Source organism: Puma concolor, chromosome A3, assembly GCF_028749965.1.
Source record: "Puma concolor isolate L17-30 chromosome A3, mPumCon1.1.hap2, whole genome shotgun sequence".
In the NCBI taxonomy this organism is placed as follows: domain Eukaryota; kingdom Metazoa; phylum Chordata; class Mammalia; order Carnivora; family Felidae; genus Puma; species Puma concolor.
Genome location: NC_141669.1, coordinates 74,019,781 through 74,044,103, shown reverse-complemented (window position 1 = coordinate 74,044,103; position 24,323 = coordinate 74,019,781). Strand labels below are relative to the sequence as shown.

Genomic DNA, 24,323 nt, shown 5'->3' with positions numbered 1-24,323 from the left:
CAGTAATAAATGACCTCCTTACAACAGCTACCCACCCCCCCAAACCTTGTTTCCAAACTTCCTTAGAGACTTAAGCTATCTCTAACCCCTTCCCAGTTTGAAGGTATATAATCAATTGCTCCTCACAACCCCAGTGCAGCTCTTTCTGCCCACGGGTCCTGTCCCTGTGCGTTAATAAAGCCACCATTTTACACCAAAGATTTCTCAAAAATTCGCTCTGAACTTTGAACCTTTCCACATCACTTTCCAAATCTGAAAAACCTTGCATTTTGAGACACACTTGGTCCAAAAGGTTCAGATAAGGAGTTGTGGACCTGAGGTACTTCCATCAGTTGTTAGGCAGATTCAACTAGTCTATGTAAACAAATTGGAAAGCTCTGTGTAGCCGGCAGGTTTTCATAAACATATAAAGTGCCCTGGCGCCTGGGTGGCTCAGTCCATTAAGCATCCAACTTCACCTCAGGTCATGATTTCACGGTTAGTGGGTTCGAGCCCAGCGTTGGGCTCTGTGCTGACAGCTCAGGGCCTGGAGCCTGCTTCAGATTCTGTGTCTCCCTCTCTCTCTGCCCCTCCCCTGTTCATGCTCTGTCTCAAAAATAAACAAACATTAAACAAAATAAAAAAAAAACAAAGTGCCTGCCACTTAGCAGTGTATCAAGTGCCTACTAACTGCAACACTCTGAGAATTCAGGATAAACAGGGGGCTTGATTCACTGCAGACTGAATTCTTTTTTCCCTCGAGTTCCTGGCGGAAGCGCTCTAACCACGGAATTTTTCAGGCAGGCGCGGGAAGGTGTTTCTCCGCAAGGGCCGCTTTCCCCGGCCCTTGCGTTAGCCCTCTGCACCCCGGCCACTAATGCCCACGCGGTGCGTGCTCTCCCCCAGCTCACGGTCCCGCCACCGCCCTTCCACAGAGGGCTGGCTTTTCCGAAGCGGCGGCTCCGAGGCTGCCGCCGGCTACCGGCCCGAGCGTTCCTGCCTCGACCAGCCACGGAGGGAGCGCAGCAGGCCTGTTGCCATTCTTGCCCGGGGGTGCGGGGGCCCCGCGCGGCCTGCCAGCCCCTCCCCTCCTCACGTCGCCTGGCGCCCCGAGGGGGCGGGGCAGGTCGCGCACGGGCCGCTACGCCTCTTGCGCCCGCCCCAGCGCCTGTCGATTGGCCGCTGGGGCCAGTGTTCCTCCTGCGCAGCGCACCTCCCCCCAGATTTCCCGCCAGCAGTCGCCGCGCGGTTAATTCCGAGCTTCTAGGCGCTGGGTCCGACCGAGCGGTTGGGCCTTGTCGGCCGTCGCTATGTCGCGACAGAGCACGCTGTACAGCTTCTTCCCCAAGTCTCCAGCGCTGAATAATGCTAACAAGGCCTCGGTCAGGGCCTCAGGTGAAGGCGGTGGTGCCGCCGCTGCTACCCGGGCCTCCGCTTCTCCCGGCGGGGATGCGGCCTGGAGCGAGGCCGAGCCTGGGCCCCTAGCGGGCTCTGCGTCGCCACCCGAGGCGAGGAACATCAATGGAGGGCTGCGGAAGTCGGCCGCGCCCGCTGTCCCCCCCAGGTAGCGCGGTGTGTGTGTGTGTGGGGGGGGGTGCCGAGGGCGGGGGCACAGCGGCGGGGCGCAGGGAGCCTGGGGAAGGGAGGCTTGCTTTGGAGGATTGCGGGGTGCGTAGCCAGGTCTTGGGCTCGGAGGAGGTGGGGCTGTATACTTGGCTTGAAACAGTGCAGGGGTTGAGTTCGTAGCCTTGGCGTTAGGGGGCGTAGATTGTAAACAGGGCAGCAGGAAATTGGCTGCAGGAAGAAAGGGTGGGGGGGAGGAGACGTGCAGACTTCGGAGGAAGAGATGCGTTCCGCCAGGTGGGAGGCCGCGGTAGAGATGGAGTGCAAACTGGTTGGGGTAGCGAGAAGAAAGGGGAAATGGGAGCGTTGGGGGTGGGGCGGGAAGAGAAGGGAGCTTTGCACGCTCCTTGCGGGGTGCGCACCCAGGGCGGGGGAGGGGGTGGTGCTTGCCTGCGGCGGGGGAGGGGTGGCGGGAAAGAGGAAGGTCTGCGGGGAGGATGAACGCTTGCAGCCCAGAGGCTGTGGGGGCGCGGCAGTGACTGGGATTCGAGGAGGAGGTTCCTCCTTCAGAGCTGGGATAGTGAACTGGGGGCCATTAGACGTTCGGGGAACACACTTTGATGCTTGATTTGAGCCTTGGACGCCTAGACTGTGGGGGCGATGGGCCCTCGGCCTGCTTGTGTGGGCTGTTGGGGAGGTGGGAGTGGGGGTGGGCCACGAGCTGTGTGCGTCGGGGGTGTATCACGTCGCAGACCGAGGGGTCCGATTGGTCGGAAGGAGAATTGCAGGGCGGGGTGGGGCGGGGCAGGTGGGGGGGGAGCAGAAAGTGCTGGGATCCGGCTGGGTCATCCCATAGGTAGGCCGAACATGCACCAACAAATGAAGAATTTAGAAGCCGTGTTAATTTTGACACACGTGGAAGTGTCGTGTGGAGTTGAAAAAGATGTTATCATACAGTGTCTCTTTTGTTGACGATTCCATGGGAGGAGGGGGCACTGTAATTTTTTCGCAGTTGAGAGTGAGATTGGAAAGGCCTTGAGCTGGCCCTGGACAGGGATATACCGCCACGATTGTGGGGAATCCGGCCGGGAGGTGTCCTAGCTCTCCGAGCAGTTCGGTCCTGTTCCACGGCTTGGTTGGCCTTTTGTCGGAGAAGCGGCGACATTTTGAAAAGCTCGTATTTGCTCGTATCCCAGGTATTGTATTAGGCACAAAATGTAATGCTAGCCGTTTGAAAGGATGAAGAAATAGAGGTTAAGAAAAAAAAAAAAAAACCAACTCATTCAAGATTGAAGTGTTAGTGGTTCTGAGTAATCCAAATGTCTTTAGTTTTAGGTGTCCTACAGATTGTGAAGTCTAAGTGTAATTATAGTGTTACCTTCCTTTAAGCGACCCTTTCAGGCAGTGAGTTTATGTAGTTGTGTGAAGAGTAGTAGGGTATGCCTCTGGCTTAGAGATTATTTGGGGCTCTTTTTTCTTTTCAATATATGAAATTTATTGTCAAAGTTCTTTTTTCTTTTTAAGTTTATTTATATTGAGAGAAAGAGCGAGTGTTCGAGCGGGGAAGGGGCAGCGGGAGTCAGTCCTAAGCTGCGCTGAGCCCGACCACGACCTGAGCCGAAGTCAAGAGCCCAACTGATGAGCCACCCAGGCGCCCCTTGAGCTTTCTTTTTGAGAAACAGCAGACACTAGAGCAGTTCTTGAAAAGGGTACTTTACTCATCAATTTACATTTATAAGGGAAACCTCCATTTGTAAAGATGTCTCCTGCTTTGAACCAGGAAGAGGAAAGATAACTAAAAGTGGATAAAACGTTTCTAATGGAGATGGTTCTGACTTAAATCTGCATAACAATCAACCCTTGTTGGGTGTTCTTTCCCTGGTACCCTTCGGTACCTGTCCCTCTCCCCACCCCTCCTCCATCTTTCTTTTGTCTTTAGCTGCAGATGGTATTTAAGGTGGTAACTTGGAGCTATCTCTGGGAGTTAACTGTTTCCCTCAGTATCTCCAGTGTATGCAGGAGGTGTACATGTTAATAAACCTCAGTTTGGTTTTCTTTCGTTAATCTTTTATTACTGTGGGTCTTAGCCAAGAACTCAGAAGGCTAGAGGAAAAACATTTTTCCTCTCCTAACATGTGTATCTTCCATAACATTGTTTTTCATAAAATTTTTCATCATTCATTGTAAGAAATGCAAGATGTGTTATAATGTTTATTTGAACAGGAGTTGACTATTCTTGCATCCATGCTAAAAGGACGCATTTATTGTGTGGTTTGTGTTTTATGTATTGAAAAGTACATGCTCCTTTTTTTTTTTTTTTTTTTTGAGGTCTGAATTCAGGAGACTTGTAAAAACATGACATTGTTTACACTTGACCACCTGCTAAAGGGACTGTTCCCAGAGTATTCAAGAAAGATCAGCATTTGATACTAAGCTTCTAAAGAGACTCCAGTATATAGATTTGACCTTCATTCAACAAATGCCCATGTACCTGCCCTGCCAGGCACAGTATTAGGCATTATGGGTCCAGGATACAACCTTATATAAAACAAGCAAAAGAGTAATTCTTAGAGTAGGAGCAGAGTGTATGAGCTCTGTGAGCTTTGGTGAGGGGAAGAGAGTATATATGACAGGGTAGGCTTTCATCTCTCCGGGGTGAAACCCAGCAGACAGACAGGAGTTAGGCTATAGTGGGAATAAGGGGGTGTTAGGAAGCTGGTTCAGGAAGAAAGTCCAGCAAATTGTGGATTGAAGGAAAGGAGAAGTGAGCCTTTGAGAAGTGTGTAGGGGTTCAGTCATGAACCCCCTTTTTATTTTTGACTAAGATAATTGAGAGAGCTGTAATACATATGGCTTTTTAAAATTTGAGCACTTTAAATCTGGCTTTTTAAAATTATTATTACAAATCTTGGCTAGTTTATTTTTTACAATCTTATTTCAATGATAATTGTCTCTCTTTGAAGTGTATGCCCCATCCGCATTCAGAGGAGGAGTGGTCAGACCTGGCAAATCTTTAAGCACCCTTGTCTGTACTAGTTGTAAGTCCTTTCCTAAGAATTTTCATAGTTAAATGTATTTGTAGATAGCGGTATACTTTTCCAACTAATATGACATCAATATAATATTACTTATTGTAAGAGAAAGAATTCTAGCCCTTTTAAAAAGTATCCTGTGTGGGGCGCCTGGGTGGCGCAGTCGGTTAAGCGTCCGACTTCAGCCAGGTCACGATCTCACCATCTGTGAGTTCGAGCCCCGCGTCGGGCTCTGGGCTGATGGCTCAGAGCCTGGAGCCTGTTTCTGATTCTGTGTCTCCCTCTCTCTCTGCCCCTCCCCTGTTCATGCTCTGTCTCTCTCTGTCCCAAAAATAAATAAACGTTGAAAAAAAAAAATTAAAAAAAAAAAAAAAAAGTATCCTGTGGACTCAGTTTCACAGACCTAACTTGTTTTAATTGATATAATTAAAACGGCTATTTAAAGATGCTCAGCTTGTCATAATTTGGTCTGTGGGAGCCTCTTGTGAGCTGACTTTTACAACTTTTTAACATTACCTCAGGACTTTTGAAGACATTCATTCTGATGACCCTTCTCCCTCCCTGCTCTAAGGCATGGATTTAAGCTGCTCCACAAAGAACCTGTTTTTGTTTTTTTTAAACTTCCTTTAGGTTTCTTTTCTGATCCTGTTTAGAAAATAGTAGACACCAGTTTGGATGACAGTTTATATGGTCACCTTAGATCCTTAGTGCGTAAGTGATGGGTAACAGTTAACCCAAGCTGAAGGAGAAGGAAAGGAGGGTATATATGGGCAGAGGTGTACTGGTGGGGTAGGTCTTGTAGGGGCCTTGGAATTAGTTGCTCTGATTACTTCTCTTTTCTCAGTACTGCATTTAGTTATTTGAGGGTAGAGGAAGTCTGCTCTAATGGTCCACCTTGAGAGTTAGGTGCAAACACTGGTAGCTGATTTCTGAAGTTGGTCTGAAAGTGCTTTTGTGTTATATGCACATATTTTTGTTTGACATCTTTTATTGTTTATAGAAGCAGATTCTAGCAGTGCTTTGGTACCTACTGAATTTTTTTTTAAGTAGATAGCTCAAAAAGTTGATTATAAATTTGGGGGCACAATCAGTAATTGACAACAAAATTATGGACCAAAAGGAAAGCAAAAACGTGATTTTTTTTTTAAAGCATAGTTTTAAAGATCTGTTCAATATATATTTAGCTTTACTAAGTCATTTCTCAGTTTTAGTTGTATGAGTTTTGTTTTTTGTTTTTTAATAATTAGCTCTATGCCCAAAATGGGGCTCCAACTCCTGACCCTGAGGTCAAGAATTGCATGCTGTACAGACTGAGACAGCTTGGCACCCTAGTTGTATGAAGGCTTTTACATTTATTTTTCTGAGCTATCTGGTTTTTCCTTTTTTTTTTTTTTTTTTTAACACTATCTTTAGAATCTCAAGAATATTAAACACTTAAGATATATTAACATTTTTGGGGTGCCTGGGTGGCTTAGTGGAAAGAGCCTGCAGCTCATGATCTTGGGGTTGTGAGTTTGAGTCCCATGTTGGATGTAGAGATTACTTAAATAGATTTAAAAACATTTATATTAACACTTTAAAAACATATAAAGTCATAATTGGATTAGGAAATTTTTTTAATGTTTATTTTTGATAGAGCACAAGCAGAGGAGGGGCAGAGAGAAAGGGAGACACAATGTAAAGCAGGCTCCAGGCTCTGAGCTGTCAGCACAGACAGAGCTCAAGTGGGCTTGAACTAATGAGTTGTGAGATCATGACCTAAGCTGAAATCGGAAGCTCAACCGACTGAGCCACCCATGCACCCTATTTAGATCTTATTTATAAGTATATTGTAAGATATCATTCCAGTATTTATTTTGGCATTTCAGCTTGGGCTTTAGGAAGAGCCAATGTATTTTACATTGTAATAAAATGTTTAAAATTTTTTTTAACATTTATTTATTTTTGAGACAGAGAGAGAGCGAGCATGAACAGGGGAGGGTCAGAGAGAGAGGGAGACACAGAATCTGAAACAGGCTTCAGGCTCTGAGCTGTCAGCACAGAGCCCAACGCAGGGCTTGAACTCACAGACTGTGAGATCATGACCTGAGCCGACGACTGAGCCACTCAGGTTCCCCTGTAATAAAATATTTAGATGTGAGGTGACTTTTTGGCCCAGATATTTTCACATTTGATTTGCATAGGGCTAAAGATTCTTGTTAATACAGTTATATGAAAAGGGAAAAATGTTAAGATTGTCAGAAAACATAGCCAAATATTAAAATACAGTTAATACATGACTGTTGGGCAAAGTTTTAAGTAGAGCCAGTGAAATAGGTGGATGTGATTTTCATAGGGTTATCAGGCTTTTATAAAAACCAGTGTATGAAAAACTGGCAGGTATTCGAATTATAGCATATTTCAAGATTGCATTGTATTTCCATATTTAAAAAATTTAAGAAAAAAATTGTTTATAATGTTTGAGAAAGAGACCGAGTGTGAGTGGGGCTGGAGCAGAGAGAGAGGGAGACACAGAATCTGAAGCAGGCTCCAGGCTCTGAGCTGTCAGCACAGAGCCCGACACGGGGCCTGAACTCAAGAACTGTGAGATCATGATCTGAGCTGAAGTCAGACGCTTACCGACTGAGCCACCCAGGCGCCCCTCCTCCACATTTTTTTTTTTACATTTATTTATTTTTGAAAGACAGAGACAGCACAAGTGGGGGAGGGGCAGAGAGAGAGAGAGGGAGATACAGAATCTGAAGCAGGCTCTTAGTGACGCGTGGGACTCGAACTCACAAACTGAGATCGTGACCTGAGCCGAAGTCGGATGCTTAGCTGACTGAGCCACCCAGGCATCCCTATATTTCCATATTTTAAAAGACAGGATTTAGTGTTGGTAGGAAAACCTGAATATTTGCATGGATTAAAATATATGTTCCTTTTATTTTGGTATTCTTTGGAAACTACACAACTGCTAGAAATTTTTTATTTACTTATTTTGAGATTAAATTTTTAAAATTACCTTTAAACAATTGGAGTGTACCCACAAAATTAACAGATTTAATAAGAACTCTGTTAGCATTAAGTGAAGAAAATTTTTAATTGAAATGTTTAAAATACCTAGTTTTATTACACAGTATACAACAGTGTATTTTATTACCCACTTAATTCTCTTTTTGGCTGGAAACCACTGTTTCCTGGGCTGGAATTTTTAAAATGTCATTTTTAGCATTAGTAGAGGAACAGTGCATATTACTAAACATTTTAGCCTTAGCATTTTATAGTTTACTGCCAATTCCTAACAGCAGAAAAGTTAGATTGTGTGTAAGATTCTTTAAGGTTATATTTAGGGTATGGTGATGTTGAAAAACAATTTGAACAGTTAATTTTAACTTTACAAATAAGGAATTTATTTCAAAACTAGCTTTTTACGCTTTTTTTCCTCCAGTAAGTATGGCTATCTGCCTTTCAAGATAAACTTAAAGATATTAACAATTTTTAAGTTAATTTATTTATTTTGAGAGAGTGTGGATGAGCAGGAGAGGGGCAGAGGGAGAGAGAATCCCAGGCAGGCTCCTTGCTATCAGTACAGAGCCTGACATGGGGCTCAATCTTACGAACTGTGAGATCATGACCTGAGCCAAAATCAAGAGTTGGATGCTTAACTGACTCAGCCACCCAGGTACCCAAGACATTGAATTTTTAAATTGGTTGCTTTGGAAATTTATCTTTTCTAATTATTTTTGAGACCTTTGAATACCACTGTACAGTTTGTTTTACAATTTGCACTACATTTGTATAAATGGCAGTTAATAACTTGAGACTTACTTAGCTCAAGTTATTTCCTTTGGGATAAAACTAATGAACTTATTCATGTTAAAACAGTAATATTTTATTACATCTTAAGTTTAGGTATAAAACTAAAATTTTTTTCATGTCTTTGGGTCTCAGAAACTTGCGTTACTCTTACTTGAGGATAGAAAGGAATTTTCAGGAGGCAGGTGTGGCCATGTCATTTTTGGCTCAAGAATTTTGATCTAGTCATGACAGTTTTTCTGGGATCCCATAAGAAAACTGAGATTCCTGCAAGTGCTCTGTTGCCTCATACCAGGCAAAACAATTCCACGGGATTTGAGGCATCCTGTTCCCTTGAACTTCAAATGTACTACCAAGATGGGGCACCTTGGGTGGCTCAGTTGGTTAAGTGTCCAACTCTTGATTTAGGCTCAGGTCATGATCTCATGGTTTGTGGGATGGAGCCCCACGTTGGGCTCTGTGCTAACAGTGTGGAGCCTGCTCTGGATTCTCTCCCTCTCCCTCTCCCCCACCTTTGCACCCCCCCCCCCCGCTTGTGCTGTCACAAAATAAATAAACTTAAAAAAATGTATTACCAAGATGTGCATTCTTGTCAGTCTGTTATGCACTAACTCCATTCTTGAGAATTTGTAACTTTTATAAATTTTTTTTTAACGTTTATTTATTATTGAGAGACACAGAACGTGAGCAGGGTAGAGAGAGGGGGAGACACAGAATCTGAAGTAGGCTCCAGCCTCTGAGCTGTCAGCATAGAGCCTGACGTGGGGCTCGAACTCACAAACTGTGAGATCACGACCTGAGCCGAAGTCAGTTGTAACCAACTGAGCCACCCAGGCGCCCCGAGAATTTGTAACTTTTATAAGATACAGATGTAATGAAACAGCTGGTGTCCAGTTCAGCCCTGAGTCCTTACCCTGCATAACTCTGTACACACAGGCAAGAAGAATAGTTGTCTTTAATTTCACAAATCAAGAACGCTTTTTTTTTTTTAAGATTTTATTTTTTAAGTAATCTCCATACCCAGTGTGGTGCTCGAACTCACAACCTTGAGGTCAAGAGTTTCATGTTCCACCGACAGCCAGCCAGGCACTCCAAACCAAGAACACTTTGTAAACCTCGCTCCATAATGGTCAGGCTCAGGGCTCATCTATGTATACTGAATAACTTCAATACTTGGGGAGGAACTGCCTCAAACTAGCCAATGATGGGGTTTAGGCTTAGCTACAAACACACCAAAACCTCACCTGAGTCTCCATCTTTTAAGGGATTTAAGTGTCTTTGAGAAGGGCAGCCAGGCTTGACAGGTAGGTATCCCGATTGGTCCCCCTTTCAGAAAAATCTGCTTGGATAACACAATTTGAAGCCTGATGTCTCAAGACTATACAGAAATACGCTTCATGAGGGGAGACATGTTCATTGAAATAACATGTATTTGCTCTTTGGCCAATCTTGTAAAAATTATTGCCACGGTTCAGACTCACAACTGTTAGTGTCTTTACAAAGACAAAAGATGTTTCCTTCCTTTAGCAGCAGAAATAAAAGTCCAGCTTTAGGGTAGTCCCAGGTACTTTGGTACAAAGGCTGTGTGGTTAGTGGCTACCTGGCTGGAGTCAAGGGAAAGACTGCTTGACAGTAGGGAGGCTTGTAAACAAACCATTCTGCACAGCTGTAAGGGTCTTTGTCTCCTGTTAATGGATGTTAGTAGCCAGGAGGCACTTAATAGAAGTTTGTTTGAAATTGTACAGTCACAGCTTCCTGTTAAAGATGACCTATGTGGTGAGCTTGATGGCAATATTTATAGATCTTTGCTTGTGTAGGTTGCTCTAGATTTAAGAATGCACATACTGTAAAGGCCCTTGAGAAAAGTCCCAGCTGAATCATACTGTTGTTTTTCTCTTCTAATTGTCTAGCCTAGGGGTTTCCATATCCACATTTTTGAAGAAAAGGAATAATTTCGTTATTGGGTCTGAATACAGTGGCCCCAGGTGACTAACGGAAGCTATTCTAAAATGTTCCCTGTTTGTCATACTTATTTTACTTCTGCAGTTATTCAGTGAAATCTTAAAGCAAGTTTAGAAAATCTTGGTATATAGTACTTGAGCAGAATTTATCAGCTGTTGTGGCTTCCTCATCACTGAGGGACTGTGCTGTAGTCTTTTAATTTTAATTTTTATATTTTAATTAGTTAACATACAGTGTTATGTTAGTTTCAGGTGTACATCTGCTGTAGTCTTTTAAGCTAGATTTTTCTCTCCCTACCCTCTCCTCCTTTCCCTTTCTCAGGAAACCTTCAGGACCAAATCATTTTGTTAAGATTGAATTTCTGTTTTCGAGTCTAAAGGCATATGTACTCAATACTTCAGGGATGTTAGGCACTTTACTGACATTTTCCATAAAACTAGATTTTTAGGAGTGAAGGATAGTAGTGTGCTAGGTAGCTTTTGGAATGTGTGGAATACATAGGAGCTTGACTGGAGACTGATTCCAAGCAAAGTCTAATGAGGTAATATTTAATATCATTAGCAAATTACATAGTATGCTTGGTATTTTATTAATACTGTGGGTCAGGTCCTGTTCCTGATATATACTATATTGTGGTATGCAGGCATTGATGTGATGCATTATAACTTGGAGAGCATGTACAATGAGTCTTGTTGTTAACATTGTTATTCTACCAGAATTCTGCTATAGTTTTTAAACTGTGAATGATTCTGAGAAGTAGTTTCTCACCTTAATACCAGAATTCATTATATTTGTGTTTGTCTTAATAGTTAAATAATAAGCATTGTGATATTTGCTTATGTTTTTAAAATGACTTGAACATCTGGTTTTTAAAAATCATTAATTCTAGGATTTTTATGCTTGAATATTAATGCCAGAATTCATAGGAGTGTTAATGATACCTTCCTTGGAATTGCTTTTATTTGTAGGTAATTGCCTTGAATGCAACTTAACCAAATATTAACCAAGTTATATATTTCCTTTTGGCAACAGTTCTTGTGACTTCTCACCAGGTGATTTGGTTTGGGCCAAGATGGAGGGTTACCCCTGGTGGCCTTGCCTGGTTTATAACCACCCTTTTGATGGAACATTCATCCGCGAGAAAGGGAAGTCTGTCCGAGTTCATGTACAGTTTTTTGATGACAGCCCAACAAGGGGCTGGGTTAGCAGAAGGCTATTAAAGCCATATACAGGTAAGGGAGTCCACTCTGCAGAATGTTTGTGAGAGTGAGTGTGCAAGAGAGCAAGCACGCATGCACGTGAGCACAAGTGTCTCCGTCTCCTATACAGTGAAATTAAGTGTATTTTATGCCAATAAATTTCAGGAGTGGCAGGAAATGCTTCCAGCATGGGAAAAGGATAAGATAGATGGGGAAAATATAAGATGCTGTAGCTGGTCTTCACCAGGTTTGTTGCATGGAGTGGAATTTTTCTGTCTTTTCAGTTGACTTATGGCAATATCATGCCTTTAAAGGAAAAATGTTTTCATGATTAGATCTCATTTGGACCAAAATACCAAATTCAGATATGAAAAAGGTAAATTGACAGTGTCCTCATCTTCAAGGGTTCAAGAGAAAGGCAATGCAGTCAGGATATGTAGCATATAAATCAGCATCATTCTCTAGGACAGATGGAGATGCATGCTTACCTGGCCTTCAAAATCCTCACCTATGATTACGTCTGAGGTGAGTTTTACATCAGATTTCTGGAACCATAACTTTCTTTTTCCAGGCCCAGCTTTTTTATGGTCCTAGACATCCATCAGCAGTCCCGCCTGTGGGGCCTCACTTGGGCCAGGTGCACCTTCTCAGTTTCTTGAATTATATAGTGCATGCACATGATGTTCGCAGGATTCAGTGCTTGTACATACACTTGATGATGAATAAGTCCTTATCTATTATCCCCAGACTCTCCAGGCTAGGATGTTGTTGAACTGAAGTGTTTTGGAGTCAGAATAAGGGTCAGTTTCCCAGGAATCTCTGGGAATCATGCCTTTTGGTCCTAGCACCACTCATCCTGCAGGGCAAGGAGAGCATACTGAAGAAAGTTCAGCCTGCACAGAAATCTGACCTGCAGGACAGAAAGAGAATCTGGAAATTTGGTGCGGTCTCCTGCACTAATTTGCTGTATAATCTTGGCCAACAAAGCAACTCAGATACTATTCACTCATATATAAAGTGAGAGAGTTGAACTAGATGACAAATAAGATCTTTTCCTAGGACTGATTTGGAGATTCTAAACAAAGCTTTGGCAGTATGACTTTAAAAATACCAAAAAATTTTGCATTTACGTTGTCATTACTTTGTAAAGGCACCCTCTGCATACTGCATTTGACCCTTTAAATTTCTAAATCATTGCAATAGCGTGGATGAGGAAAAGTAGGTTTTTAATTTTCTTTTTTCTTTTTTCTTTTTGGTCTTAGGATTGTAAAGTAGTTTGCATCAGGGTTTTTCGGGGAATGATGTCATTAGATAAGCTGGGGGGTGACTGCAGCTGCAAACAAGGCACTGGAGGAAGTTAGGAGCCACCCTCCAATGGATTTTGATTATCCTAACTTCGTAGTGTTGGTGCAGCTCTATAGAAAAATGAAAAATTGTACCTTTATTTAGGCAGCTCATTAAAGTTGCAAATTCCATGACACTTTAGCATGTACCATTAGTTTTAGTATTCAGTAGAAAGAAGGAAATAACGCCATGTTTGGAGCTTTCAAATGTAGACAAATGCAGGTTTGTTTTCTAATTATATTTGGTTAGAAGAAAACAGACATTCCTAGTTTGTGCCATTAGATTTGTGATCTTCTGCATCTAATCTTTTGCTCAGTGGATAGTGTCATTTAAAATTACAGCTCTTTATTTTTTTTTTTTTTTAATTTTTTTTTTTCAATGTTTATTTATTTTTGGGACAGAGAGAGACAGAGCATGAACGGGGGAGGGGCAGAGAGAGAGGGAGACACAGAATCGGAAACAGGCTCCAGGCTCTGAGCCATCAGCCCAGAGCCCGACGCGGGGCTCGAACTCACGGACCGCGAGATCGTGACCTGGCTGAAGTCGGACACTTAACCGACTGCGCCACCCAGGCGCCCCAAATTACAGCTCTTTAAATGCAAGGAGTAAAGAAAGAGTTTTGCTTGAAAACAAGACAGTTTAACTTTAAAACAAAAAACATTCAAAGTCTGAACTGGGGTACCCTTCCAAAATATTAGTATCCTTACCAGTAGAGGGTTTTTTGTTTTGTTTTGTTTTTTGGTTTGTTTTTAATATATCCTATTTAACTTAGGGATAAACTTAGTATCATAACTCCATTTAACTGACGGTGTAGTTTTGGCCTTCCTGAAGTAATAAAAAAAGGGTCTCAACACAAACACCTTTTACATGTCATGCCTCACCTGAAGAGGAGGTGGGCTTTATCTATTTAGGGCCACTTCCCAAGAAATTAGAAAAGAGATGAAGTGGTCCTGGATGACCCAACAGTTAAGGCAACTTCAAGGAGGTAAAATAGGTAATTTAAGTTTCACTGGTAATTTTTTTCCCTGAGAATTCCTTCCTTGTAGGCTTTCCTGGTCTATTATCAATCAGAAGTAATGGGTCATTAAATTAAAAACTAGATTCTCATCATTCTTGTTCATTAGGACAGGTGTTGTAGGTTGAGTCCACTACCCCACCAACAGGTCCTATTTATAAGAATAAGATTTGCTTAAGAAATATAAATTAAATCTAAATGTAAATTTTTTAGGTTCAAAATCGAAAGAAGCACAAAAAGGAGGTCATTTTTATAGTTCAAAGCCTGAAATACTCAGAGCAATGCAACGTGCAGATGAAGCCTTGAATAAAGACAAGATCGAGAGGCTTGAATTGGCAGTGTGTGATGAGCCCTCAGAACCAGAGGAAGAAGAAGAGATGGAGGTGGGACATTGTTAAACAGTCAGTTGTTACTTCTGTTGGGAGAGTGATGGAAGGAGGGGGTGGATGTGCAAAGTGATGTTCTCTTATTTATATGTTGTTTGCATATATATACACTTTAATATTTGTACACATACGTCTGTATTTCCTCAGGACTGTAGGTTAAATTAGATTAGAATCTCAGCAGTCATTTTGCTTAAGTTTTACAGCTTCAAGCCTGGTGGAGGACACATCATGTAAGAGGTAGAACCATTTTTGGTAACAAGTAATGAGCTCAGGACAGTAAGGACATGGTGACAAAATTGGTCATGGTATCTGGTAGTAAGCCTCTATAGGAGGGTGTGGTCAAGCCCTGGTAATTAATTGCCTGGTTTTATGAGTTCATTCCTTTTTGTTGTTGTTGTATTTTGTATGGATGAGAATAAAGGTTAAATAACCTTGACATACAACCTGGGTTTCAAATGTTAGTGGTCACTATTTGACTGAATTAAATTCTGTTAAGGAAGAAATAATTGGTTCATTTAAAATAAACATGGTCATTATTCTCTAATTTAAGAAATTAGTGAGCAGTGTGCTGAAGAGATTCTATGTTTTATTCTATTACAGATAGGGAATAAACAAGTTAATCTAATGGGTATTTTAAGAGAAATGAGAGGAAAAGTGTTTTTAATCTTATGTTTGAGGTTGAGAGCAGGGATCATAACATTCATCAAAGGTTTAGAACTGGATGGTAATACAGAAATCATTTAGCCTCCTGTGACTTCACGTATGTGGGAGATCCACGATAAGTGAATGTGCCGTGCCCAAGAAGATACAGCTGGTTTGTGGAAGGGCAAGGACTAGAACCAGGAGAGATTGCTTACTGCTTTCTTAACACTTAAGAATTTATAAAGTGGCAAATTTCGTAATATGTCCATCTGTAAGAGGAGAGGTGACCCTGGAAGAAAGATAATGGAGTTATTTAAAGTTGTTTATTTCCACAGCTGACTGTTCCTGGGGGCATCACTTTACGGCCATTTGTGATGTATGGTCATGCTAATGGGCTGCATCACTATTATATAAGATAGAACTGTCATGATAGAATCACTTAATCCTGTAATGTGATACTATTGAAACTGATATTCTTTGAGGAAAAAAATAGTTTCTCATTTTTGGAGATGGGTTCTTCTCTTGACATAGAAAGTATTGAGAAATACTTCACAGCAGTACTGTAGTTTTCCAGATTGTTTTGTATTTAAAAAACTCTTTCCTTGCTTGCCAGGTAGGTGCAACTTACTCATCAGATAAGAGTGAAGAAGATAAGGAAATTGAAAGTGAAGAAGAAGTGCCACCTAAGGTGCAAGGATCTAGGCGAAGTAGCCGGCAGATAAAAAAACGAAGGGTCATATCAGACTCTGAGAGTGATGTTGGTGGCTCTGATGTGGAATTCAAGCCAGATGCTAAGGAGGAAGGGAGCAGTGATGAAATAAGCAGTGGAGTGGGGGACAGTGACAGTGAAGGCTTGGACAGCCCTGTCAAAGTTGCTTCAAAACGGAAGAAAATGGTGTCTGGAAATGGCGCTCTCAAAAGGAAAAGTTCAAGGAAGGAAATGCCCTTGGCCACCAAACGATCAACTGGCATTTCATCAGAAACCAAGAGCACTCTGAGTGCTTTCTCTGCCCCTCAGAATTCTGAATCTCAAGCCCACACTGGTGGAGGATGTGAGGATAGTAGTCGCCCCACTTTCTGGTATCATGAAACTTTAGAGTGGCTTAAGGAGGAAAAGAGACGAGATCTCCACAGGAGGCGACCTGATCACCCCGATTTTGATGCATCCACACTCTATGTGCCTGAGGATTTCCTTAATTCCTGTACTCCTGGGATGAGGAAGTGGTGGCAGATTAAGTCTCAGAACTTTGATCTTGTTATTTTTTATAAGGTGGGGAAGTTTTATGAGTTGTACCACATGGATGCTCTTATTGGAGTCAATGAACTCGGGCTGGTATTCATGAAAGGCAACTGGGCTCATTCTGGTTTCCCTGAAATTGCATTTGGCCGATACTCTGATTCTCTGGTTCAGAAGGGCTATAAAGTAGCACGAGTGGAACAGACTGAGACCCCGGAAATGATGGAGGCACGATGCCGGAAGATGGCACATATATCTAAGTATGACAGAGTGGTGAGGAGGGAGATCTGTAGAGTCATTACCAAGGGTACACAGACCTACAGTGTACTGGAAGGTGACCCCTCTGAGAACTACAGTAAGTATCTTCTTAGCCTCAAAGAAAAAGAGGAGGATTCCTCTGGCCACACTCGAGTGTATGGAGTATGCTTTGTTGATACCTCACTGGGAAAGTTTTTCATAGGTCAGTTTCCAGATGATCGCCACTGTTCTAGATTTAGGACTCTAGTGGCACACTACCCTCCAGTACAAGTCTTGTTTGAGAAAGGAAATCTCTCAACAGAAACTAAGATGATTCTGAAGGGTTCATTATCCTCCTCTCTTCAGGAAGGTCTGATACCAGGCTCCCAGTTTTGGGATGCAGCCAAAACTTTGAGAACTCTCCTTGAAGAAGCATATTTTAAGGAAAAGTTAAATGAGGACAGTGGGGTGATGTTACCCCAGGTGCTTAAAGGTATGACCTCAGAGTCTGATTCTCTTGGGTTAACACCAGGAGAGAAGAGTGAATTGGCCCTCTCTGCTCTAGGTGGTTGTGTCTTCTACCTCAAAAAATGCCTTATTGATCAAGAGCTTTTATCAATGGCTAATTTTGAAGAATACATTCCCTTGGATTCTGACAGGGTTAGTGCTACAAGACCTGGTGCTGTTTTTGCAAAAGCCAATCAACGAATGGTGCTAGATGCTGTGACATTAAGCAACTTGGAGATTTTCCTGAATGGAACAAATGGTTCTACTGAAGGGACCCTGCTAGAAAAGATTGATACTTGCCATACTCCCTTTGGTAAGCGGCTCCTAAAGCAGTGGCTTTGTGCCCCACTCTGTAGCCCTTATGCTATCAATGATCGTTTAGATGCTATAGAAGACCTCATGGCTGTGCCTGACAAAATCTCTGATGTTGCAGACCTTCTAAAGAAGATTCCAGACCTTGAGAGGCTGCTGAGTAAAATTCATAATGTTGGGTCTCCCCTGAAGAGCCAGAACCACCCAGATAGCAGGGCTATAATGTATGAAGAAACTACATACAGCAAAAAAAAGATTATTGATTTTCTTTCTGCTCTAGAAGGATTCAAAGTAATATGTAAAATTATAGAGATTATGGAAGAAGTTGCTGACAACTTTAAGTCTAAAATCCTTAAGCAAGTCATTACTTTGCAGACAAAAAATCCTGAGGGCCGTTTTCCTGATTTGACTATAGAACTGAACCGATGGGATACAGCCTTTGACCATGAAAAGGCTCGAAGGACTGGACTAATTACTCCCAAAGCAGGATTTGACCCTGATTATGACCAAGCTCTTGCTGACATAAGAGAAAATGAACAGAGCCTCCTGGAATACTTGGAGAAACAGCGCAGTCGAATTGGCTGTAGGACCATTGTCTACTGGGGGATTGGCAGGAACCGTTACCAGTTGGAAATTCCAGAGAATTTCATCACTCGTAATTTGCCAGAAGAATATGAGTTGAAATCCACCAAGAAGGGCTGTAAACGATACTGGACCAAAACTATTGAGAAGAAGTTGGCTAATCTGATAAACGCTGAAGAGCGGAGAGACGTATCATTGAAAGACTGCATGCGGCGACTCTTCTATAACTTTGATAAAAATTACAAGGACTGGCAGTCTGCTGTTGAGTGCATCGCAGTATTGGGTAAGACTTTGAACAAGTTTATTCCTAAAGCTTTGGTTAGTGATGCGTTATGTCCTAGTTGTACATTAAGATTTACATCCATTGGAGAGTTGCCACTGAGGTGTATCTCTGAACATAGATAACAAGGTATATACGTCTTGATGTGTGTATGCTTGCCTCCTCACTAGACAAAATGACTAGTTTGTCCATAGCAATTTAAGTTGTTCACTTTTTGGCCTTCTCAGTCTTGAATAATTGAACAAAAGATAAAATATTTTTAGTACTTTTAATGAGGCAATGTGTTTTAGATCAAATTTCCTTTACAGTGGAGTTTTTTAGTATTTGATACTGTTTTAATTTAGTCTAACAAAAAATAGAAGCTTAAAAAATCTTGGCCCATTACTTCTTAATTTTAACTTTTGCATCCTTTCTGTATTTTCAGTGCATCTCTTTTCTTTACATGCATATTTCAAGATTTTGATCTTTTTTCTTTTAGCCCAAATTATCACACTTTCTTTCCTGCAGTTGATTTCTCAGAGCCCCTGATTTATAGATTTGTAATTTGGTAACCTTTTCAAAAGCTTAATATCCTTTTTCTATAAATTTCATGGCCAACTTATTTGGAGCCCTTGGTGTTTCAGTTTAGGTTTTTTCCCTGTGGTTTAAAAACACAGTAACCAAATTTGTAACAGAACTATTTTGACCTGAACACGGCTGTCCAGAATTGGCATCCTTTTTGTGCCACATTTTTTATTTTTTTAATTTTACAGAGAGAGTGCATGCTAGCAGTAGAGAGGGGCAATGGAGAGACAGAATCCCAAGCAGGCCCCATCACGTTCAGGGACTGGATCCCACGATCCTGGGATCACGACCTGAGCCAAAATCAAGAGCCGGATGCTCAACCAACTGAGCCACCCAGGCGCCCCTGTGCCACATTTATTCCTTAAACCAATACAGCTTTGAATAGTTCAGTGGGTAATTAAAAAAAAAAAAATTCCCTCAGCACAGGTGTTCAAAATTGTGAATTTATTCTTGGTTGTTTTATATTAGGGGCACCTGGGTGGCTCAGTTGGTTAAGTATCGACTTCGGCTTAGGTCATGATCTTAGGTTCATGGGTTTGATCACTGTGTCAGGCTCTGCTGATGGCTCAGAGCCTGGAGCCTGCTTTAGAAACTGTGTCTTCCTCTGTTTTTCTGCCCCTACCCCACTTGTCCTCTGTCTCTCTCTCTCAAAAATAAACATTTAAAAGAACTTTAAAAAAAAAAAAAAAGATTGTTTTATATCATTGTGCCTATTGTGAAAACATTCTGCTTCTAAGAAGTGTTAGCGCCAGGATTAGATCAAGTAAAATAGGTCAGTATAGCATTTCCCAGTTGTATCTCTTAGCTTCCCCTGGCATTCCTCTGGTCTGGATGTTAGGGGACTAAGTCTTTTTGAGATTGGGTGAGAAGTGGGATTTGGGGCCAAAAATGAGAGTTCTCTTTTCATTACAAATGCTATAATAGAAGACCCCTAAAACATTTAGGCTGATGACTGATTTTAGGTTATTGAATGCATTAACAAAGCATTTTATGTATTCTGGAGTGCCTTTTAAAGAAAAGAAAAAACACTATGTCTAAAAAGCAAGTAGAACATACCACCACCCTCCACTGAGAAAGTGTTTTGTTTAAAAACAATTTTTTTTTTAACGTTTATTCTTTTGAGAGACACAAGACAGGGTGTGAGCTGAGGAAGGGACAGAGAGGGAGACACAGAATCCCCAGCAGGCTTTTTATATTAATTAGTTGGGTCTTTGTGTTTATCAGACCTCAAAAATCAAGCCTCACTTTTACCTTAACAGATGTCTTACTGTGCCTGGCTAACTACAGTCGAGGGGGTGATGGCCCTATGTGTCGTCCAGTAATTCTGTTTCCAGAAGAAGACACACCCCCCTTCTTGGACCTTAGAGGATCACGTCATCCCTGCATTACGAAGACTTTTTTTGGAGATGATTTTATTCCTAATGACATTCTAATAGGCTGTGAGGAAGAGGAGGAGGAAAGTGGCAAAGCTTATTGTGTGCTTGTTACTGGACCTAATATGGGGGGCAAGTCGACACTCATGAGACAGGTAAAGTGACCTTTAAGGTTTTACAACAAAGTTACTTGTACGCTTTAGGAATATATTACATATTTAGGCCCTTTTCCAAATAGCACATGAATAACAGAGTTCAGTCACTAGAATACTAGGAAACAAAGGAAAAATGTATTATAAAACAGAATTGTATTCACTTCATCAAATGTCTGTCTGATGTACAGGAAGCCTATATTTAAAAAGGCTAGAAAAATAAAAAGGCAAGGGAGATTTCAAGTTAATGTCTTTATAAACTTTGACTTGACTGGATTCATTTCCTCTGAAGGTAGGTGTATTCATAATGAATGAAAATGTTGCAGGTTTGTCCTTTAATTTGATTCATTTGTGGGAATCCTTATAAAAAACCATGACCGACTTGTTCAGATAGGAAAGCAAATAAAATTTATGACCTCGAGTAACTGTTGGAAACTGCTTTTAGGGAAGACAATAAATACATAAGGGGTTGGCCAGCCACTGAGCTAAACCATGATTTATATTTTTTAAAGGGTTATAAAAAGGAAAAAAAAATGTGACTGAGACATTGGGCCCGGCCCTTCAACTGAAAATGTTTGCTGACCCCCTGCTCTCCTGTATAATTATAAGATTATAATTATGGTCATCAAATTTCCTAACTAGCAAGGGACAGTACGGTTCTAATTGATCGGTTTTGATTTTTTTGTATTTCTGTCAAGCTCTCCAGGTGATCTTAAAAAATGAAAATGGGGTGAGCTTGACAAAGTGCAGGAGGGTTCCATCCTCCCAGATTGATTAGGTCTGGAATTGCTTCTAGGCATCAGCAATTTTAAAGAGCTCCCAGGTGATTCTACTGTGTAGCTAGCTAGCCAGGGTTAAAAATCACTGATGTAGTGGGTTCAGACCTCACAGGCTGAGGTTTTCAAGCCAGTTAGGCCCTAAGCCTTTTGCCTTCTCTAGGCTTCGCTTTGCCTTTTAGGAGTGCCTGACTGCTACCATAATTGTTCTTATGAAAGATAATGTTTATTAGCTTGGCGTTGCTGTCTTCTGGATATATATAGATCTGTATCTGTCTATGTATCTATGTTTTTAATGCCAATTAGAAATGACCTTTTCCTCCATTTACAGGCCGGCCTGTTAGCTGTAATGGCCCAGACGGGTTGTTACATACCTGCTGAAGTATGCAGGCTCACACCTATTGATAGAGTATTCACTAGACTTGGTGCCTCAGACAGAATAATGTCAGGTGAGTTTTCTTTTCCACCTAAGGCTTTATTATTTGACAATTCATTCTGTGTTTTAAGTGATAAACATATCTGCCTTCAGATATATCAGACATCTGATGAATTTGACAATTCATTTCCATGTTTTAAATGATAAATATATCTGCCTTCAGATATATCAGATAAATACATCTGCATGCATATGAGTCATTTAAATTTGATGTTTTTCTTCTGGAATGCTTTCAGACATTTGAAATCATTCTATTGTTTTAAGAATTGCATGTGTAATCTGTGTAAAAAGATTTAACCTGGGTAGCTCATGGATTCAAAGAATATGAACCTTAAAGATGAATGTACTGTTTTAGGATTCTAAAGCTCTCCTTCACATACGTGTGTGTTTTAGGTGAAAGTACATTTTTTGTTGAACTGAGTGAAACTGCCAGTATCCTTACACACGCAACAGCACATTCTCTGGTGCTTGTGGATGAATTAGGTAAGACATTACAATTTCCATTTGAAGGCTGTTTTTAAAACTTGAGTACAAAGAATTACTTTTCTTGAAGATGGTTGACAGTTCTCTAAAAGAATGCACTCACCTTTGCGCCATAGACCATAGTTGAAGAGATTGAAGAGATAATGTGAAAAAGTTCTCAGTATTAAGAGATCTCAAGGGACATTTCTGAAGATGACTGGTACCTGAACAGTATGCTTTAAAGAAATGCACGCCACTCCAAGGGCTGCTAAATGAGACCAGACCTATTTAGCTAAACAGGGCCTATTATTTGGATGCACTAATTGATGTTACTGTTCTATCTTGGTTTTTTTCTTTTTTTCTATTGTAAGGTAGATCCTTTTGGGTATTAGGCAGATATGTAATTTATGCATATTTTACTTTCATAGGAAGAGGTACTGCAACATTTGATGGAACAGCAATAGCAAATGCAGTTGTTAAAGAACTTGCTGAGAACATAAAGTGTCGTACATTGTTTTCTACCCATTACCATTCATTAGTGGAAGATTATTCTCAAAACGTTGCAGTGCGCCTGGGACACATGGTATGTGTAAATTGCTTATGCAAAAGGTTAGATTTTTGAGGGAATCAAGTCAGGTACTTCCATTACTAGCACATGAATATAACGTAATAAAATATTTTTCTTTTTTAGGCATGCATGGTAGAAAATGAATGTGAGGATCCCAGCCAGGAGACTATTACCTTCCTATATAAATTCATTAAGGGAGCTTGTCCTAAAAGCTATGGCTTTAATGCAGCAAAGCTTGCTAATCTTCCAGAGGAGATTATTCAAAAGGGACATAGAAAAGCAAGAGAATTTGAGAAGATGACCCAATCACTGCGATTATTTCGGTAATTATACTTGGATATAATTTTGCCATGCAGCCAACCTTATTAAAACCATAAAGGGGGATGGTTGATGTGAACTCAATTTTTTTTTTTTTTTAATTTTAAGGGAAGTTTGCCTGGCTAGTGAAAGGTCGACTATAGATGCTGAAGCTGTCCCTAAGTTGCTGACTTTGATTAAGGAATTATAGACTACATTGGAAGCTCTGAGTTGACTTTTTGACAAAGGTGGTAAATTCAGACAACATTATGATCTAATAAACTTTATTTTTTAAAAATGACCATTTTTCCATTTTCTTTCTAGGAAATTAAACCCTTTTAATTCTTATCTACCTTCTACATAATGGTTATTGAATACTCCACAATATATTAAGTCTAGATGTTATGGTACATGCATACACTTTCAGGCTGTTTATACCCACTGTCACCAATACACATAAATGGGGGAGGGGGAGCTATGAAACTGTATAGGGCTGTATATATACTTGTCTCAGCTTAATGCAGGAAATTGTTTTTAATTTCCAGCAGTTTGTCTAAACTGTTCAAAAAAAAACTATGAACAGAGTTCAAATACAGGACTGTTTTGAAGAGACTTTCTAAAGTGTACTTTAAAACATAGTAGTTTTTACCTTTCACAAAACTGAGTTACAAGAATACTTTTGTTTTACAGTGCATCCCTTCCTAGGAAGTCTCATTAAAACACTCACTTTTTCTAGGGGTGATTTTTGAATGCTGCACAGGGAAGGGAAGGAAATAATAGTCTTAACTTTTCTTAAAGGATACCAGAAACATTGCTGGATATAATTTAAGATTAGTGTTTTCTCTTTCATAGAAAGAACGTACATACTGGGACATGAGTACAGTTACAGCAAGTCTAGGTGTGCTAACAAAACAGGGCACATTCAAGTACAAGAAGATTTGCTTGAAATTAAAAACAAACTACATGAGATTAAAGCATTAAAATCATATTTCTCAATCTGAATACATGTTAAAAAAAATCAAAAGAAACGCAGAAGTGCTAGCTCACATTTTTACCATATTACAAAAGCAATTGGTACCCATGTCCATAAAGGCAGCAACAAAGCTGCTTGTCTATTGAAGAGTACTACTGCAAATTGGACTGCATTCAATGCTAGTTGTAAAAACACCAGCTTTTTTTCAGAAGTTGGTATCTGTACAAAATTGCAGCTTATTTCTTCACTTCTGTCCCTTCAAAAGTCTTTACACAGTAATGCTAAAACACCCAGCTTTGAGATCCTGAGTCAATATATTGCCACTTTCTTTTTGGTAGCTTGAGCTTCATAGTGTCAACTGACCTCGTGTATCCATTTTTAATACAGTCTCTTCCTGTAGCATGGGCAAATATTTTAAATCTTCTTCCAAAAAAAATGTTTTAAGTTATGATGTTAGAATGGCAGGACTTTTTCTTTAGGGAAGGAATTCAGTTGTGCTGCAATGTATTAGATTCTATAGGTGGAGCAGAGTCATATAGTGTATCTGTATCATGTGTAGGCTCACCAGCTAATGTACAAGGATTAGACAGTGTTCCAGCACCACAGTCACAGAAAAACCTAAAGCAAAATGAAAACCCAAAAATTAG

At 40.8% G+C, this 24,323-nt stretch overlaps 2 protein-coding genes across 2 annotated transcripts in view; one reads left to right on the top strand and one right to left on the bottom strand.

Annotated features, from left to right (window-relative positions):
• Positions 1 to 1,187: 1,187 nt before the first annotated feature.
• On the top strand, positions 1,188 to 23,004 carry MSH6 (mutS homolog 6). The gene is made up of 10 exons (XM_025932262.2): positions 1,188 to 1,543; positions 11,367 to 11,566; positions 14,106 to 14,275; positions 15,534 to 18,078; positions 19,899 to 20,167; positions 21,272 to 21,389; positions 21,770 to 21,859; positions 22,267 to 22,421; positions 22,530 to 22,729; positions 22,833 to 23,004. The coding sequence occupies exons 1-10, from the start codon at positions 1,290 to 1,292 to the stop codon at positions 22,912 to 22,914; spliced, it is 4,083 nt and encodes a 1,360-aa protein (XP_025788047.1). The 5' UTR covers positions 1,188 to 1,289; the 3' UTR covers positions 22,915 to 23,004.
• FBXO11 (F-box protein 11) overlaps positions 22,971 to 24,323 on the bottom strand; it is an 86,490-nt gene continuing 85,137 nt past the window's right edge. Inside the window, exon 23 of the mRNA XM_086701152.1 lies at positions 22,971 to 24,294. Within this exon, the coding sequence (XP_086557278.1) occupies positions 24,165 to 24,294 (130 nt within the window). The 3' untranslated portion in view covers positions 22,971 to 24,164. The remainder of the gene's footprint in view (positions 24,295 to 24,323) is intronic.